At 51.4% G+C, this 18836-nt stretch overlaps 1 protein-coding gene across 3 annotated transcripts in view; it reads right to left on the reverse strand.

Annotated features, from left to right (window-relative positions):
* Window positions 1–4919: 4919 nt before the first annotated feature.
* The window catches only part of KCNK9 (potassium two pore domain channel subfamily K member 9), a 101776-nt gene continuing 87859 nt past the window's right edge, over window positions 4920–18836 (reverse strand). Inside the window, exons 2-3 of one of the 3 annotated variants that reach the window (XR_007472958.1) lie at window positions 11371–15679; window positions 4920–11238 (exon numbers count right to left, since the gene is read on the reverse strand). Coding sequence is in view for 1 of the 3 variants with exons in the window: in XM_004265299.4 (XP_004265347.2) it covers window positions 14838–15679 (842 nt within the window). In the remaining 2 variants the exon portion in view is untranslated. Of the gene's footprint in view, window positions 15680–18836 lie in introns of all 3 variants that reach the window. The other 2 variants (XR_004480901.2, XM_004265299.4) reach the window with 2 other exon arrangements.

Below are 18836 nucleotides of genomic sequence, written 5' to 3' on the forward strand. Positions count from 1 at the left end.
AGGGTCTCAGAACAGTGCTGGCACACAGCTAGCTTTTATTATGAGCATTGAATATATTATCTCAGTAGGTGCCTTGACTCAGGGAGTGATGTTAATAATCATAATTCCTCAAAAGAGCCCTGTTTTACACACAGGAAACCTGTGGTATAGTAAGCTACCTAAGCATTGCTACCTAAGACTGTGGGTGCTGAGCTGGGAGGCTGGCCCCAGAGCTCCCACCCTCCCTGCCACTGTGCCCAGCCCTGCAGGTGGGCCAGGGGAGAGAGCCCTGCATCCTCAGCTGTTTGGGTTTTGGTTTTCATGCAATTCTTGGTCTGCCTGAGGCTGAGTTGATCGGAGCTGCTAAGACAGTTGGACGTGACAGCTGGACATGACAAAGATCCTTTTGAAGTCTCAAAAATGGGACTGGGATTGGAGTGGCTTACGCTTAACTCAGATAAGTAAGACCCTGACGTGGAATTGATTTCAGTGCATGCAGCTGTCTCCAGGAAGATGCTGTGGGCTGATCGTTAACTCATAGATATTCTTGACTGTTACCGAGCCAAACTTGGGTCCACTTGCCTGCAGGCAGTAAAGTCCATCTACTGACACTGGGTCGTGGTGAAGGAAGTTGCAGCATTTATTGCAGGGTGCCAAGCAAGGAGAAGGCACAGCTCGTGCTCAACTCCCTGATGGCTTTCAGGGAAGGGGGTTTTAAGGCAATGTGAGGGAGGGGCTGCAGGGTTGATGATCAGCTCGTGCACAATTCTCAGGTTGGCGGGCATCAAGGTGAAGTTCCAAGTATCATCAGATCTCTGGTTTCAATGGTCTGGGGTCTGTGTGCTTGTGGTCAGCAGTTGTCATCTGGTGGGGGTCTGGTTCCTATAAAAAACAACTTAGGAATGTGTGTCAGGCCTTTATCTATATCTTTCAGAGAACTGGGAGTTTGGCCACTCTGCTGCGTGACGTATTTATAGTCTAAATTGTTACCAGTTTCCCGGCCCAACAGCTATTCTTGGTTTCTACATCTTCACATTTCTAATCATTAACTCTTGAGCCAGCCTTTGAGACTCAGGGGAGCCCTGAGAGACTAAAGCAAAAGCCTTTTATGTCCAAGGACAGGGACATGGCAGATTGTATACGGTTTCAACGGTTAACCATAAACTGGGCAGAGGAACTTGGTTTTGGGAGACTCGGTTTCGTTATGAACCAAACATGTGCCAGGCACCACAGGCCTGAGAAACCAGTGTCCCAAGGGGTGCGGCTCCGTCAGGATATAGGCTGTGGATAGTCCGAACCCCAGCATCTTAGCGGTTTAAAGGTACTTTTCCCCCTCACTTTCTGTGTCCGCTGTGGGCCAGCTGGGGACTCTATGCCCCACCTCTTCACTTCAGGACCTGGACTCAGCAGCCTCTATCTTGAAACCTGACTGTCAGCATGACGTTCTGGAGGGTCTCACGTCGACAATTGATGCTCTATCCAAGAAGGGACCAATGTCACTTCACTCAGGATTCATTGGCCAGAACTAGTCTCATGATTCCACCCACCCAGGGGACCAGGAGCATGGGAAGTGGGAAGAACGGGTGCACCAGTGCATGTGGGGTGGGGTTCTAACTGTTGTAAACAGGTGCGCTGGGGAGCGAGGACCCCTTTACCCATCATGCTCGGGCGTCGCTGGGCCATCAGAGCTCTGGGTTTCTTCATATAGCAAAGGCTATGAGGCGCTGCGGTGTGTTGGCTTGTCAATCTCCAGGGTGGGGACACGGGATACGGCAACGCACATAACCTGTGTTGGCGGGTGGGGCTGGGGACAAGCGTTCCGTGGAATGTGTTTTGGGAGAAGCTGTGCGTTATTACGTGAGAAGGACTCAGCAGATGACTAGGCAGAGCACAGAGGATTTTTTAGGGCAGTGAAACTGCTCTGTATGACACTCTAATGGTGGACACGTGTCATTACACGTTTGCCGGAACCCACAGAATGTGCAACACCAACAGTGAACCCTACTGTAAACTATGGGCTCCGTTACTGTATCACGTGGTTAGATTTTCACCAAGTTTGCTGGGTATGTCTGTGAAGGCCTGGCACTGAACACAGGTATACCCAACATTCACTTTGGGGGGTCCGTGAAGAGGACCCCAGGGGGAAGTGCAGATATACTCCAGTGCAGCTGAAACCAAAGTGACAAAGAGGCCTGTGACTCCTGATTGAGGGCGACAGGCCACAGCATGAAGAGCACACTGGGCAGTGGTGCCCAGGCACAGCCAGGAGGCCAGTAGGGCTGCAAGGGGGTCAGGGGAGCAGCTCTGGGAGGGCCTTGTCAGCTGGGGTGGATGGGAACAGGGAGGGTGGAGCAGGGAAAGTGACCTGACCTTATTTATACTCTAGAAGGATTGTTTTAAGTCCCTGTGTGTTGTCAGGATTCAGAGATCCTACAGCCAGAAAGGGTGACTTGTTTTGTATGTGAGTTATGCCTCACTAACCCTGAGTTTAAAATGCAAAAGCATGCGTTGGCTTCTGTATTGAAAGCAGATGGGAGGAAAGGGGCAGGGGAGGGTGGGGGGGGTGGAGGGCTGACGCAATAATGCAGGCGAGACCTGGTACTGTGGACCCAGGGCGGGTTGGTGGAGGTGAAAAGGAGTCAGATTCCGGATACATGTTGAAGGTAGAACCAACGGGACTTTCTGAGGGCTCGGATTTGGGGTGGAAAAGAGAAGTCAAGGATAATTCCAGAGTTCTTTGGCCTGACCAGCTAGAAGGACGGCACTGACTTACTGAGATGAGAAGCCCTTCAAGAGAAGCAGGGGTCTGGGGAGGTGGGGGGAGGGAGGTGATCAGGAGTTCACGTTGGACCCGCGAAGCTGGAGATGCCCATTGGAAACCCAAGTGAACACGTGTCACAGGCAGGTGGATGTACAGACCGGAGATTTTTAATGAATGGTTGCTGGATGGAAGGGCGGGAGGTGGGGAAGAAAGGGAGGAAGGGGAGAGGGGGCGGGAAGAGGGAGAGAGGGAAGGAGAGAAGGAGGGAGGGGGGAGAGCAGGAAGAATCCACACCCAACTGTTGTCCCATCCGAGACCTCCCGTGCTCTCAGCAGCCTGGCCGGCTGACACTAGATGGAGGTCTGTCGCCGCACACTGAGACTTATGGATCAGAGCGAGACCTTCGTCTCTAAAATGTCAACACAGATTGTAAATCCTCTTCCAGATGCTGCCTGTGATCTTCTTGGGAACCTCCCAGAGGCAGGACGAGGAGACCCAGCCTAAAGAGGCTCTCTGTGGGGCGACAGTGCCAGGGACAATGGCCTGGGCTCCCTGACCTCACCTGGGGGCGGGGCGGGACGCTGCATCTGGCCCTTAACCGTACGTGCTGGGTTCCAGCAGTGTCTTCGCTGATGCGTGATGTTCAGGTGGGCTGGGGTGGCACGGAGCGAGGAGGGGAACCACCGTCAGGGGCGGCTGGCCTGCACTGGCCGGGCTGATGACCTCTCTGAACCCTCCCAAAGGTGGACGTCCACGAAGGATGGACAAAATAAAGCCCCCTCGGACCCGTGAGCTGAGTTTTAGCCCTTGCTGCTATTGTGAGAAACCCCGGCTCAGATGAGAACACTGAGTGGTGAAAACAGTACCAAGCTCGGAGGTCGTGGGAAGATGAAACGAGTCCGTATCTGGAGAAGAGCTTAGGGCAGGGGTCTGCAAACTGCGGCCTCCAGGCTACACCCGGCCCCCGGTCTCTGCGTGGCCCACCAGCTAAGAATGAGTTTTACATTATTAAATGGTGCAGGGGGTGGATACCAAAGACGAAGAATATTTTGTGACCCATGAAATTGCTGTGAAATTCAAATTTCAGTCTCCATAAATACAGGTGTATTGGACACAGCTGCGCCCGTTCATTTCCGTATTATCTCTGGCTGCTTTCCTGCTACAGCAGCAGAGTTGGGGTATGGCATTAAGTCTAAAATAGGTACCGTCTGGCTCTTTATTGTCAAAGTTGTCTAACCCCTGGCTTAGAAGACCCGACTCCTGAAACAAGGTGTCCTATCGAGGAACAAACTGCGGTGATGTGATGTTGATCATTGAGAGTCAAGGTTCTTCCCAGGGTCAGGCCTCTTCCCCGTATGAGCCTCTGTTCTGGGGGAGCAGAGCAGAGCAGGCAGCAGGTACCCCATGAATGAGCGCACTTACGACAGGACCGGTAGAGAGGAGCCTGGCTTCCGTGGGGCTCCACCTGTGGCCATGATGCGCTTTGGTCCAGAATCTCCCCTTAACCTCAGAGTTGGGACAGCACGGAGAAGACCGCGGTCCTCAAGGTGTGGTCCCAACCCCAGCAGCATCAGGACCCCTGAGGCCTTGTTAGAAACGCACAGTCGTGGCCCCGCCCTGGACCCACAGTGAGGATGGGGCTGGCAATCTGTGTTTTCAGGAGCCTTCTAGATGCGGGCAAAATCGGAGAATACCACCCCTTCAGGAAGCTCTGACACTGGCACCCCCAGAGTTCCGTGATGCCCAGGCCTCTGGAACATGAGTGAAGTCAGACGCCCCTAACCTTTCAGCAGCTACTGTGGGTTGCCGGAAGCAGAGTTTACGTTTGACGCAGAGATGACAGAGCATCTTTTATCTGCCTGTTTCTGCTTTTTTCCACACACACCCAGAGACAGGTAGAAAAGGGCAAAAGGGGTTGTCTCATGTTTTGAACTCAAATTCCTCAGCCAGAAAAACAAAAATTGGCCAATCGGGGGTCTCGGTTGATTTGAAGTCCTTGCTGAGGTTTTTAGGGGCAAGGCTTCTTAGCGGGCCTGCCTGCAGTGAGGAAGACCAATGACAATTCTGACTCTGTCCACCTTGCTTGAGAAAGTTTTCCGAATGTGGCTTAAGGCGGGAGAGCCTGGACAAAAACACCTCTTAATTCCCCTTTTTCTTAGTGAAGGAAGACCAAAACACATTTGCAAACGTGCCATAGAGATTTTAATGAAAAAATTAGAAAAGTGCATTATTTTACAACACTACAGTAAATGATTTTCTTTTTTCTGTAAAGACATTGTAAAATATATACAGGGTTGCTTAGTGCATTCGTTACAAAAGAAAGATGCAATCCCTTGCATAAATTACATATTTTACATGGGCTGGATGTCTACTTGGACTTGTAAACATTGGTGATACAGTTTTGTTTTGTTTTTGTTTTTCATTTTTCAGATAAGCTGCGATAGTAAATACCTCTGATATTCATTTGATGGTTGTCTCATTCTGTTAAACTTCAGAACGGCATTCTAAGGCCATTTGTGAAGGCGCCCTCTCCACGGGTGGAGAAGGCCAGAGAAGATAAACAAAAGGAAAACGAACAGGAACAGTAGGCTTCTTTGAAACTGGTTCACTGTGGTCCAGTTGGGATCACTGGTGCGGCTTCCCACCCAAGGTCTGATGCCTTGACCACAGTTGGGCCTGCCATCCAATCCCAAACGCCCACCGTGGGAAGGGAGAGCCCTGCTAGGGGTTCGGGACAAACCGTTCCATCCTCCTGGCCTGGGGCCAGGCTGACCCAGCTTCTGCTAGAAACTTCCTGATCTCCATCACTCCTCGGGAATGTTCTGGAGGCCTTCCAGCAGCAGCATCGCCATCAGAACAAACCCAGGTCCTTTTAGCATGCAGTCATGAAAGTGTCCAGCAATGCCAAGAAGAAAGAAAAAACTCCAGAGACCCAAAGATACCCGGTGAGTGCATACACGCGCGCGCCCCAGATGAATAAGTGAGTATCACACCTTTGTGCCCCCAACTCCCAGAATGAACTCCCTGTGCATATAGGCCAATCATTTTAACGGGTGTGAGTTTGAACCTAATTCAAGCTTAACTTCTTCTATGCCTAGGGTCACAAATGACACTTTTTAAATGTTTAATGTTTGAGGTACAAGGATACACAGTTGGCTAAGTTAAAAAGTGTACATGGTAGAGGGAGTATCAGCAATTTCTTGGCCTGCTGGGAATAGACTAGAAATTCTTCCTTCTTGTTAAGCGGTTCAGTGACTTAAAATCTCATCCTCTTTGACATCTTTCCTGTGTCTCCTCTGTTTGTTTAATTACAAGCCTTCTGATCAACATTATGGACAAGCGAGAGAGCCTCAGACCTTCCAGGTGGGGTTAGTCTGTTTTCCTATTTAAATTTCACTCAGTAAGGCCAACAGCATCACCTAATCCAATGCATTTTCTGTTCCGTGGAGATTTCTGATAAAGCACAGGGTGGACTGAGGTGGCCTCTGGAGGTCGCTTCCAGCCCCAGACGGCTGTCAAAATGCTATTTGTGGGCTGAATAAACAAATATGTAATTAGCCTTTTTCAGGACCATGTTCTTCTCTGAGGAGCCATCAAATTATAGAGAAATCTGGTTAATTGTGGGTTCTGCTTCATTGGATTCCCACTAATCGTGTTTTGCCTTTCATTCGATTTTTATTTTTCTACCCAACTTCTAAAATTCAGCTCAAGAAAGTGCAGCAATAGCTGAGCCAGGTTCTGATTCCAAGAAGTGCTCATCTGACTCTGTTTCTAGAACTTGTGCCTCTTGGGAGCATGTGATCCAGTGGAATTTTAGCCTTATGAGGCCACAGAACTTGACCGTCCAGTTCACCACAATGGCCTCTCACTGAGGCTGACGGCAGATGCCCAAAAGCTCTATAAATAATCGCTGGATAAGTGAATCAATCAGCAGGGAGTACTGCTCAGAGGGGGCCCTGCAGAGCCACTGTTGCAGCTCACATCAGTAGCTGCTTTGATCTCTCAGGTTAAGGAAAGGTAGGACTTCCCCAAGGTTTGTCAGGCAAAGGGGGGACTTTGGTTCACTGGGCAATGCCCGCCCCACCCCCCATTGCCAAGCATTTGGTCCACGTGGGACTGAGCAGGGCCACAAAGGAGAACCCGTCAACAGAAGGGTCAGAGGAGCTGGGTAAAGACATGATTCTTTGGTGCGAGGAGGGTTATAGAACAACTCTACCTGGAAAATGTGACGTTCCCCAGGGGGAAGGAGCTGGCCCCGCTCAGGAACCCTATGCTTGGGAGGACTTGGCCATCCCGCCTCCAAAGCCCCCCCCCCCCAAGGAAATGTCAACCAAGAGCATGGAACATAATGACACTGACCTCCTGTCATCTTCACCAGCATCTTCCTCTCCCCTGGCCATTCCATCCTTTGTCGGAGAGGAAGTGACTTGCCCAAGGCCACTTGGCCTGATTACAAAGAGGAAGGAAAGAAAGCTGTTGCCCAGGTGGGTGCTTACAAAGGCCCTGAGGCCTCCACCCCACAATGCTCAGGAGCTGGAAGGGGCAAAGCTGAGGTTTTATGTTTGTAGTGGTCAAGGCTTATAGCTAAACTTCACAAGACCTCCCTCTTCAAGATCAAGAGCTGCTCTCTGGATGGTAGGGGTCCCCAGGCAACTCGACTGGAGCCTCCAAGAGGCTGAAGTTAGGATCCAAGAGTGATGGGATGATGTGGAGAATAAAAACTCTCCAAGTAAAAAGTTACCTTGCCCTCAAGTGCGTCCTCTTCTCCTCTCTCCATCCCTGATTCCTGGTCACAGGCAGTCACAAAATCTGTTGCTCCCAGAGTCTCAGGAAACAGCGAATTCTTCACGCCAAGGAAGCCCAAGAATTATACATTTTCCTTTTAGTGGTTTCATGCTAATCTTTGCTCAAGCTGTTGGAGGTCTGCACCAGAACAAGCCCCCAGGATGCTTAAATGAAAGACCAAGTAGATCTTATCCAGAAATATTCCCATATGCAAATTAGACCTAACATCCAGAAGAAGGAAGAAAACCTCCACCTGAAGAATAGGACGCCACAGGATTCAAACTGGGTGAGACTCCAGGATCTAGTTTCAGACTTTTGTAATCAGAGGAGAACCCAGTAGGGATATCAGGATGGAGAGCTCCTCCATCAGAGCCCAAGGCTCAGGCTCTGGGTGTTAGAGCGAAGGACCTTGAAATAAAATTTGTGGGCACTGGGGAGCCATGGAAGGTTCTTGAGCAGGAGAGTAGCCTGGATGCCTTAAGGTGTGACCAGCTTGTGAAGGGCCTTGACAGCTCACTGACTCATCTTTCAGGTGTGGCTCTGTGTTAGGGAAGCCACGGAGCACTGGGTGAAATCGCTGCTCCCTGCCCCTTCCCACGCCTGGGCCTCTGCCCATGCAACAGTGCCCACTTGCTCCTTCAAGGCTCTCCTCAAAGATTACCAAAAGCCAATTCCTCCCTGAAGCCCTGCCTGCGTTCCTCCACCAGACTGATCACCTCTTTCCATAGCTGGACTTAGTCAAGTGCCCGGGAGTAAGCTTGCAGGAGCCTTGGACCGGCCTTTAGGAGAAATGCAAGCGGTGTTAAGAACTCTAGCTCGGCACTCTGCTCAGAACAGGCGCCCGATGTTGCCACACGCTGTTCTTGTAGGCACCCTGTGCAGTGGGGTTTATCTGAAATCTCCAACTTCAAAGGCTGGAACACGGAGGCTCAGAGAGGCAAAACCACCACCTGCCTGTGAACGGCAGAAGCCGGTCCCAGGTGTGCATGCAGCTTTATTCCCTCCCGCTGCTCTGCAGAGAAAGAAGAGCCTGCCCTGTCCTGTCTCAGGGCCCCAGAGCGAGCGCTGGGCAGGTGCAGAGCCGAGGCCGGGGATCCTGTCCCTCGCCGTGTGTGCCCCACCCCGCTCAGCCTCTACCGGAAGTACTCCCATGAGAAAACGGTGCTGCCCTGGTTCCTGTTGACACTCGCATCAAGGGCTCACTCACTCCAGGGCAAAATGTCACAAGCGTGCCGCTGGCGTCTGAAGATGTACCGATCACCTGCTCTATGGGAAATGCCCAGCTGTGGACAGCCTGTGGCCCTATTGCACGTGGCCCACCCAACTCTGCCAGGCAAATGCCTCTGAACCGCCGACGGTGGGGTGATGGTTTTCATCCCGTGGATGTGCATTGGTTTCCAGGGATGGAACAAAGTCTGGTAGTGACGTTAAGACGTGCCTTGATGACAGTGACGAGTGGCCATTTAGGCAAGATGCTGGAAGTCTGATTGTCTTTATGCCCTGCTGTGGGCGCTGCCCAGAACCTATAGCTCCTATGGCCGGGTCACTGGAGGTTTGCTTCCCAATGTATTTGTCCATGATAGAAAGAAGGACTGGGGACCCCAGAGGAGGACATCATTGAGTCCCTCATGGAACAAATAGTCAGAAGGAGCTTTTAAAGTATGCTCCCATCTCCACCTCCGTGCTGGAGAGCGGCAGGGATACCCTCCAGGTAGCGGGAACAGAATGGGCAAAGGCTCAGAGGCGGGAATCTGTATGGACATATTTTCTTGATCAAAATTAAAGGGACCGTGCCTCAGCCAGTGGGTTGCTCTGTGTTACCAGAACTGAGAAGGCCATGCTATAGAACTTGCCAGTGCAAACACACATCTCAAACAGAGATGAGAAGCAACTGGGTGCCGAGTACCCCACCGGCGTACGGGCATCCTTCCAACCACTCTACTGGGCTACACTTGCTACCCTTTACAACCCATGAAAGAATGTCTTGGCGCTTTATGTCTATTTATAGCTGCGTCATCCCCACAGGTGTTTAGGGGAAAGATTGCTGACTCTCAGCAGAGAAGAGAGATTCGTGTGAGAAGTTAGAAACCGCAGAGCCTTGCTCGGCTGTGGTGACGAGACCCAGCATCCAGGGGCTCCTGGACACCTTTCCTACAGCTTCAGTTCGTGTCTCCGGCAAAGGAGAACAGCACTTCATATGCCTTATTTATCTGCGACGAAAGAGGTTATCACAGAGGTCTCCAGAGAGTCAGATTTCTCAAACGCGTTAATCGTAACAACATCACCTTTAATTCCTTAACCTGAGGAAACAGAGGCAGGTCGTGGGCCCGCCCACAACAGAACTGGCTCAGACAACAAAGTGGCAACGTCATGACAAACAAAAACGGAGAAAACATCCTAGACTGGGGGAGTCTGGGGTGAGCAGACAAGCAATGTGGGATGCAATCTTGGATTGTCTCTCAGATTCACAGAAAGGCCCTGGAGGACATTTTTGGGACGATGTAAGAAATGTGAATATGGGTTGCACGTAAGAAATGTGAATATGGGTTGCGTCTTAGACAATATCATTGTATGACTGCTAAACTTAAGGGTGATAACAGCACTGTTACCAAAGAGAAGGCTTTTGTTCCTGGGAGAGAAACAATTTTTCCCTTTGGCCGAACCACCTAAAAGTTGCAGACGTCACTTCATTCTCCAAATGCCCCTGGGTATGAATGTCGGGATGGGGGGTGGGTGGTTTAAGCAAATGTGGCAAAGTTCTGAAGGCTGGTGAGTCTGGGTGAAAGGGATATGGAAGTTTTCTGTAAATCTGGAATTTTCACAACAGAAAGTTGGGGCGATAGGGAGGAATCATGGTAATGGGTTTCCCTCCCCGCCCCCCCCCCCCCCAAAACAGCAACCTCTACTAAGGTGTGCTCAAGAAATAGCCACAGAAAATGGATGTATGCCCAGGGCCTTGGGGAACCCAGCACGCACGGGGCCTTGGTTGCACGATGACCACCCTTCCTGACGCCTCTGCCTACTCACTCGCCATCTTCCCAGCTCCCAGGATGCTGCCAAGCGAAATGATTTTGGGTTTTCAGTGTTGTGGCCCAACCCTCAAATGTGCCCAGTGACCAGAACATCAGGCCAGATGTCTCCATCGGTCAAGTTGATTTTGTGCTACATGCTCACAAATTCAGCCCAAATTGGCCCATTGTGTGGATGAGGAAGCTACAGAGGAGCCCCGTGAAGCTGGAGGTGAGGACCGGGTCCCCGTCCTGCCAAACTTTCCTTGCTGGGATCCTTCCGGGGTCCCACACAAACCATGACTCTGTAAGAAACACACGTCAGCCACTCCCAGGCAGCAGGCCTGCATGTGACAGACCCCACATCCCACCCCTTTCAGGGTGAAGATGCAATTCATCGGAGTGTTGGACAGATGCCGCCCGTCCCACCAAGAGAACGGACATAGTCCGGCACAGGCCTCAGACCCCAAGCCTCTGTGGATGCCCTTAACGGGTACCCTAATTAGGGCCTATTATTTAAGAAGTTTACATAAAGAAATAGGGCCGAAAACCTCAGCGATGGGTGGTTTTCCTCCTTTAATCATTTTTACCTCTCTCACCTTCCCCTCCAAACTCAGTGTGCACAACGAATGCCTCCAAACCATTCTTCCCTCCAGCTTCAAACCGCTAGTGACCAGGAATCACTAGGAATCAAGGCTTTCAGATCTGGGGGCAAAGAAAAATGACCTGCCTGGGCTTATCTGCAGGTTTCCAAGTCACCATCCAGATATTCTCCCAGCCGAGGCCCCGTGTGCAGAGACCAAACGACGGTGCACCGAGATTAACCAGTCAACTCACCCTTTCCTACAGATGGGTTTTGACGAGCACCTGCACAGCCAGGCCTCCTGGGCGGCGGTCTGCATCCATCTGCTTCCCCTGCTGGAAGGATGAGGGACCCAGTGGGGATTCCTGGGCTGCAAGTGATCTGCTGTGATCATTCCAAAGTGCAGGTACCCTCCTCCCAATTGGTGATGCACAGTGGAGCACAACAGATGCTTCAGAGAGAGTATTTAAATTTAGAGCACCAGGCAGCCTGCTGTGTTTAAGAGGCTGCTGCCCGAGTTTCAGGACAGAGTGGTGTGGATGGATAGAAGTGCTCCGATCCCAGCTCTGGGGCTAACAGGGTATCTCAAAAGCCAAACAGGTTGGTTCACTCCTATGTAAAGAATCTAGTAGACCAATGGCATGACAGCACCTTCCACCCAGGATGGATGTCATAAAGATCAAAATGGGATGGTCTCTAGAAAGCATGGCACTCAGCTGCTGGGCTAATCGGTACCACTGCCTACCTTCCTTTTGTCTTTGATGGAGGGGATGGGTTGAGATCTCCTAGTTGGAAAGCATTCAAGTGAGAGTCCAAAATCTCTTTGAGAATCTATGTGGCATGTTGATTTCTAGACCCCCACCAGGGACCACGTGGCAGGCCAACCTCCTGTGATGCTGGTGGAACGTGGCTCTTCTTCAGCTCATTCTAACGGAAGTTGGGGCCCAAATTCAAACAACCTGGTGAGATTTCTTCCCCCTCCCTGAGTGGGTGTGGTCAACTGGAAGAAAGGTGTGGGAAAGCTGGGCTGAAAGAAAGAAATCATCAGCTGTGAAGGGGGAAGAGAGACCTGGGTCCGAGATGCTGAAAAGTCCAGCAACAAGGACTGTCTGGAGGGTGTGACAGCAATGACGAAGCAGCAGGATAAACAAGTGGGAAGACCTAAGTTCTGGCTGTGGGGCCTCAGAGTCATGTCCAGCCTTTCTGGACCTCGATTTCCTTTCCTGAAGATGAGGGACCTCAGCAAGGTGACTCAGAGTAAGCTTCCCCCTGGCTTTTGAGGATTCCAATGCTGATGGGATGGGCCAAGCTCTAGGTGGAGATGCCTCAGGCCTGCTTTATCAAGAGACGAGAACCCTGGAGAACTCCTGACTCAGCGCCCCCATCAGAGCACCTCACTGCATGCACCTAGAGGACTCCTTGGCCAGACAGCATGGTAGGGAAGAGCTCGAGCATCTGAGAAAAAGAAGGACATCACAAGGGAAGCAAACCGAGGTTCCCCTCCACCCCCGAACGCTCTGAGCATAAACAAGGATGTTTACCTTTGGAACAGAAGACTCGGTACGTGTCCTTCAGGGGCTGAGCTGGTAGCAAAGGGCAGGGGGTGGGGGGCTAGGATATGGAACCAAGAGAAATTCCAAGTTGCTTCAGACACTTAAGTTGGTGGTCATCCCGCAAACAGGAAAGACTTCATCCTACCAATCCTTAATCCTACAAAGAAGAGTCAGCTCTGTGGAAAGAGAGATTATGGGATGTTTTCTAAACTTCCCTGCGAAAGGAGGAGCTCCCTGTCACTGGAAGCATTCAAGCAGAAGTAGGTCACTTTATGACCACTGTACATGGTGAGGGGACCAGTTCTGAGTGAAGGGTTGAACCCGTGTACCTCTAACTGACTCTAAAAGCCTGGTACACTTAGCTGTGGAGAAAGATGCAGGTTCCCTCATCTGAGGGCTGAATGAGGGTGCCATAGTGTGGTGGGGTCACAGCTCCTTGGACCCTTTTGGGGTCCGGATCGGTCCCCAAAACTAATGTCTCAGTTCTAGCAAAGACCAGCTCTCTGACGTTGAGCAAATCACTCACCCTCTCAGTGCCTCTCTCTCTTTTATAGATCAAAGATTATCCGCGCCTGAGCAGCCCAGCCAAAGCCCATTGCTGTCCAAGAGCTGGAAGAATTTGAAAAAGGGAAGTGAGGTTGGCTGATTTTTAGAAATGGCCGAGACAGTGATGAGGGAAATGAAGGTCCCCCCCGTGAATCTGCAGGTGAGACTTTGCTTTATTCCTGTCGTGGAAAGGGCCTCCAATGTGCTATGTTCTATAGCCCCCCCCCCCCAAGGATGTTAGCAGGCCTTCCCTTTGGGGTCATCCCCTATTGAGAGTGGGGAGGAATTTCTCCATTATTCAGAAAAAAAATCACCCCCTGAGACTGACAAGTTCCCAGCAGGCCAAGACGCAGCTCCTTGCCTCCAAACTCTTCCTGAGACCAACATCAACATTCCCTTATTTACAAATCAAAAGCAGTTAGAGACAATCTTTCTTAAAATACATTATATATATTCTTTAAAATGAGGAATGCCCTGTCGTTTTTCATTAGGAAAAGAAACCACGTCCACTTACCAATACCCATTCTCACCCAAGCATCCCAAACTGTAATTCTTACTCATGTAGGTAGATGCTACACAAGTCATCATCATCACACAAATAAGAGAATAAGATACTCCGTGGTTGCAACAGTTTTCCAGTTTCCCCAACACGTCCAGTTACACGGAAAATCGTTGGAACTAGAGGTGGTGAAATTAAAAATGTCTCTGATAAATTAATATTATTGGCTTTTGATTATTCCATTGCTAGTTTTGTTTTCTTGTGTTGATAACGCATACCAGTTTAACAAAGTGCATGCTTGTTTAAAAAATTTTTGAACTGGCAAGCTAAAACGATCCGTGTCGGCTTGCCCACCCACCCCCTAAAAAGAAGTTAATATAATTTAGAATCTAGCGTTTTAAAAATGTGGTCATGACGTATCTGGGATAAAGACTGCTTGTGGAACATGCATGATTTGGCAAGATGATAAATCAGAAACCTCGTGGGTTTTGTTTGTTTTCCCGTTTTGTTTGGAAGCGGCCGAAAGCAGGCTATTAACAGAATTGTGTGACGGAGAAGAAGGATGAATACCTGATACTTTCCATTCTGTCACATCAGAAGCACACTGGTGTGTGCACTCATTCACACACACTCAGACCACACACATTCGGCCACCCACTGCTTGGGGAGGAAAAGAGAAAGGAGTTGGGTCAGAGACACCACTGTGGGTGGGCACTCGAGGCTCTCAGCCGCGTGTGCAACTTTGGGTCAGGTATCCTCTGGGCTCTGTCTCCTTGTCTGGGTCTCACACCTGTCCTGGGAAAGCCACCCCAGAGGTGGGGCGGGCGGGGGAGAAATGTAAGGCATACTTTGCTGGGAAGAAGGAAGAAATCCATGCTTCATGCTCAGATGCGAGTTTCACAGGAAGACGGGCCTTTCCTTTTTTCCCTTTGGCCTGCTCTGTCTCGCTGGGAAGGTGGGGAAGAAATGAAACCAAGAAAGAGGGAAGGAGAGAAAGAAAAACTGATGACAATAATCATAACAATAAAGGATATAACCATAATCAATAAATAAGACAAGGTGGGCCAATGAGACTTAACGTCAGCTATGACAAATGACTTGTTTGTGTTTCCCTCCCCAGACCCTAGATGGACTTCCGCCGTCTCATCAGCCTGTGGTTGTCGGTAAAGCTGTGTAACCCGGGAGAAACGGAGCTAATAGGGGACGGGAAGAGGCTGTTTTTTAATGTGCTTGGTGAGATCTCCTCGATCTTGTAAGAGATGGGGTGGAAGTACTGGGGGGCGAGCTTGGTGCTGAAGGAGTTCTGCTGCGCCGCCGAGCGGCCACCGTATTCCTGCGGGCGGTAGCAGGTGCAGGAGCACACGGACTGTAGGTCCGCCGCGTCCGCCTTGTACCGGGGCCGGCCCTGCCGCGCCTCCTCGGGGATGTGGATGGCCATGCTGTTGCGGTTGCCGGCGAGGGACGCCCGCTCCTCGGCGTCCCGCCGCTCGTCCTCGCTGTTCATGGTCAGGAACCTGAGGACCACCAGGTTGAGGAAGGCCCCTATGACCGTCAGCCCCACCAGGATATACATAAAGCTAAAGGCCACGTAGAGCGGCTTCCTCTGCAGGGCGCCCTTGGTCTGCAGGGCCACGTAGTCCCCAAAGCCAATGGTAGTCAACGTGATGAAGCAGTAGTAGTAGGCGTGGAAGAAGCTCCACTCCTCGCACTGGGAGAAGGCGGCCGCCCCGATGCACAGCGTCCCCATGCAGGAGAAGAAGCCCACGGTCACCATGTTCTCCATGGACACCTCCGTGTTGCGCATGCCACAGCACCTCTTGATGCGCTTCAGCAGGTAGCGCACGAACGTGTTCATCCGCTCGCCCAGGCTCTGGAACATGACCAGCGTCAGCGGGATGCCCAGCACCGCGTAGAACATGCAGAAGGCCTTGCCCGCGTCCGTGCCCGGAGCAGCGTGCCCGTAACCTGCGGGAGGAGGTGAGAGGACAGGGAGACGGAGTCAGCTGGGGTCTCCTGCGGTTCGGGGTGGGTGTGGATGTGGGCGCGGCCGTGGGGATGGAGCTGGGGGCGGGGCCAGCGCCTGAGGGGTGGGGCGAAGAACAGGGAAGAATCAGTGAAGAAATAGCCTTTGAAGTTTGGGGGGGGAGGTCTGGGGCATTTGGTCACAAGAGGAGCTTGGGGGTCATTGCACTGTTCTTCCAGTAACAGTTTTCTCAAAGAAAAGCAGCATATTCACTCGTAACATTTTGCAGAAAACTCCAAAAGTAGCCAGCCCAAGGGAGAAAATTCAATAACCCAACATGGATCAACATTAAGAGTGAAGAGTCAGAGAACGCTAACTGGGTTTTTTGGTGGTGGTTCTTGTTTTTGACTGCCATGATTCTATTCTTAGATACATGCGCGGTCCAGGGCCAGGTAGAGCAGACAGGTGGGCGGACAGCCAAGGAGGTGTGGATCCTGGCACCTCCCCCGCTGGGAGCTGTGGGGCTGCCCCGGGAGGTGGGGACACCACGGAAGGTAAGAGGGGTGCACAGGGGGGAGGGGATGATGGATTCCCTAGAGTCCTTTCTGTGTGCGCTGGGGAAGGGGAGAAAGAACCCCGGTTTCCACGTTCTCAACGGTGGTGCCAGGAAGCTCGGCATGGAGCAAATCAACTTGCCTTCTGCCCCAGGCTCCCCGTGTCCCCAGCTCAGGCATCGGGGACCCACCAGCCCACGGCCAGTCCGTGTGGACTCCTTGTCATACATCACCTCCTTCTACCCTCGTGACGACCCTATAAAACAGGCGTGACGCATCTGACACCACTGGCAAGGAAACCGAGTCAGTTACTTAATAGCAGGGGAGCTTGGTTTCTTCAGAGTTGGTGGATGAAAACTCTGGGTTCCAATCCCCAAAATGAGGCTTTTTTAAAAGCAGACGTCTTGAATTGAGAGAGGTCGTTGCAGGGTGGAGCATAAACACCACGAGGGCAAAGATTTTTACCTGTTTTGTCCCCTGCTGTATCCTCACACCTAGAGAAACACCGAGCACATAAAATACCGCTTTAACAAAGGACAGAATAAATTTATGCCACTGTGTGAATGTGGCCTTGTCAGAATCGACGGAACGAGTAATCCTTAGCGGCCTCGTGTGTGTAAGCGCTTTTGAAACTCTTCACGCAGCTGCACAGACCATCACTTCGTTGATCCCCTGCATCAACTATGCAAGACCGAGCCTGTATTTCCTCACGTTCAAATGAGGACGGTGGTGCTGGAAAGGTGAGTTACCTGCCGGTGTCACCTGGCTGGTCAGTGATCATGTCAGAGCCAGGACAGGGTCTGCACAACATGGCAGAAGAAACCTAAGACTAGTTCAAGTTCCGGGACTAATCCTGCCCAGAAAAATACCAGGATCATGGGCGGTATTTGGACTGAGCACTTGGAGGAGGCGCGTGGCCTTCCAACGTCTCAAATCCTGCCCCGTCACAAAAGGCTTCCCTGGTGCTCCCCGAGCCACACGCTCATGGTCATTTAACCAGCTGCGCTCCCTTAGGCCCCAGACAACCTCTCCCAGTCTGTTACGTGGGAGGATGATAATTTTGAGGTGGGGATGTTGTGCAGGTCCGCTGAGGTCAGAGAGCAGCTAGCCCAGGGCCTAGGACTCAGGAGAGACCTGCACGCCGCCCACTGTGTCCCCCAGGAAGACAACTGACTGCCCTAGCCCGGGCCTCTCTCCCAGAGACTCATCACTGCCGTTCAGCCTGCCCGCCTTTCCCCTGGCATGAACTGTGCCACATCCTGCCTGCCGCGGGGGCCACACTTTCACGGCAGAGATGACATCACACGTTTGTATCCTCTCTGGCCCTCAGTCCCACTGAGCCAGTGCAGAGCTCTGACCCCTCAGCAACCCCATAGTCCTTACGAAAGAGGAGGAATGGCAGGTCAACGTTGGAGTTGGGCCAGAAAGGACAGAACAGTGAAACAGCAAGAAGAAGAGAACAACAGGCATATCAATGGAAATGATCCAACCTGAAGAGACGAATAAAGATCAGAAATTTATTAATTTTAAAAGCCTCAGAGACATGTAGGACAGTGTCACCAGGTGTCCTAGAAGAAAGAGAATGAGACAAAAAAATTGAAGAATAACCAAAATTAACCAAATTTGGTGGAAGACAAAACCACACGTCGGAGTCAAGCAACGAAAACCACACGTTGGAGTCAAGCTGCTGAACACCAGAGAGGGAAGATCTTGAAAGCACCAGAGAGAAACCGTGTATGAAACCTTGTATCACATACAGGAAAACAACTATTTGAACAGCACTTCCGATCGTAAACAACAGGGGCCAGGAAACAGTGGATAACATCTTTAAAGAGCTTTTTAAAAAGACCGTAACCCAGAACTGTCTACCCAGGGAAAGTATTCTTTAAGAATGAAGGCAAAAGTCAAAACTACAATGAGATATCGTCTCACACCAGCCAGAATGGCCATCATCAAGAAATCTAGAAACAATAAATGCTGGAGTGGGTGTGGGGAAAAGGGAACACTCTTGCACTGCTGGTGGGAATGTGAATTGGTACAGCCACTATGAAGAACAGTATGGAAGTTCCTTAAAAAACTACAAATAGGAGACTTCCGGGAAGATGGCGGAAGAGTAAGACGCGGAGATCACCTTCCTCCCCACAGAAACACCAGAAATACATGTACACGTGGAACAACTCCTACAGAACACCTACTGAACGCTGGCAGAAGACCTCAGACCTCCCAAAAGGCAAGAAACTCCCCACGTACCTGGGTAGGGAAAAAGAAAAAAGAATAAACAGAGACAAAAGGATAGGGACGGGCCCTGCACCAGTGGGAGGGAGCTGTGAAGGAGGAAAGGTTTCCACACACTAGGAAGCCCCTTCGCGGGTGGAGACTATGAGTGGCGGAGGGGGGAGCTTTGGGGCCGCGGAGGAGAGCGCAGCAACAGGGGTGCGGAGGGCAAAGCGGAGGGATTCCCGCACAGAGGATCGGTGCCGACCAGCACTCACCAGCCCGAGAGGCTTGTCTGCTCCCCCGCCGGGGCGGGCGGGGCTGGGAGCTGAGGCTCAGGCTTCGGTCGGAGCGCAGGGAGAGGACTGGGGTTGGTGGCGTGAACACAGCC

Source organism: Orcinus orca, chromosome 17, assembly GCF_937001465.1.
Source record: "Orcinus orca chromosome 17, mOrcOrc1.1, whole genome shotgun sequence".
Taxonomy (NCBI): Eukaryota; Metazoa; Chordata; class Mammalia; order Artiodactyla; family Delphinidae; genus Orcinus; species Orcinus orca.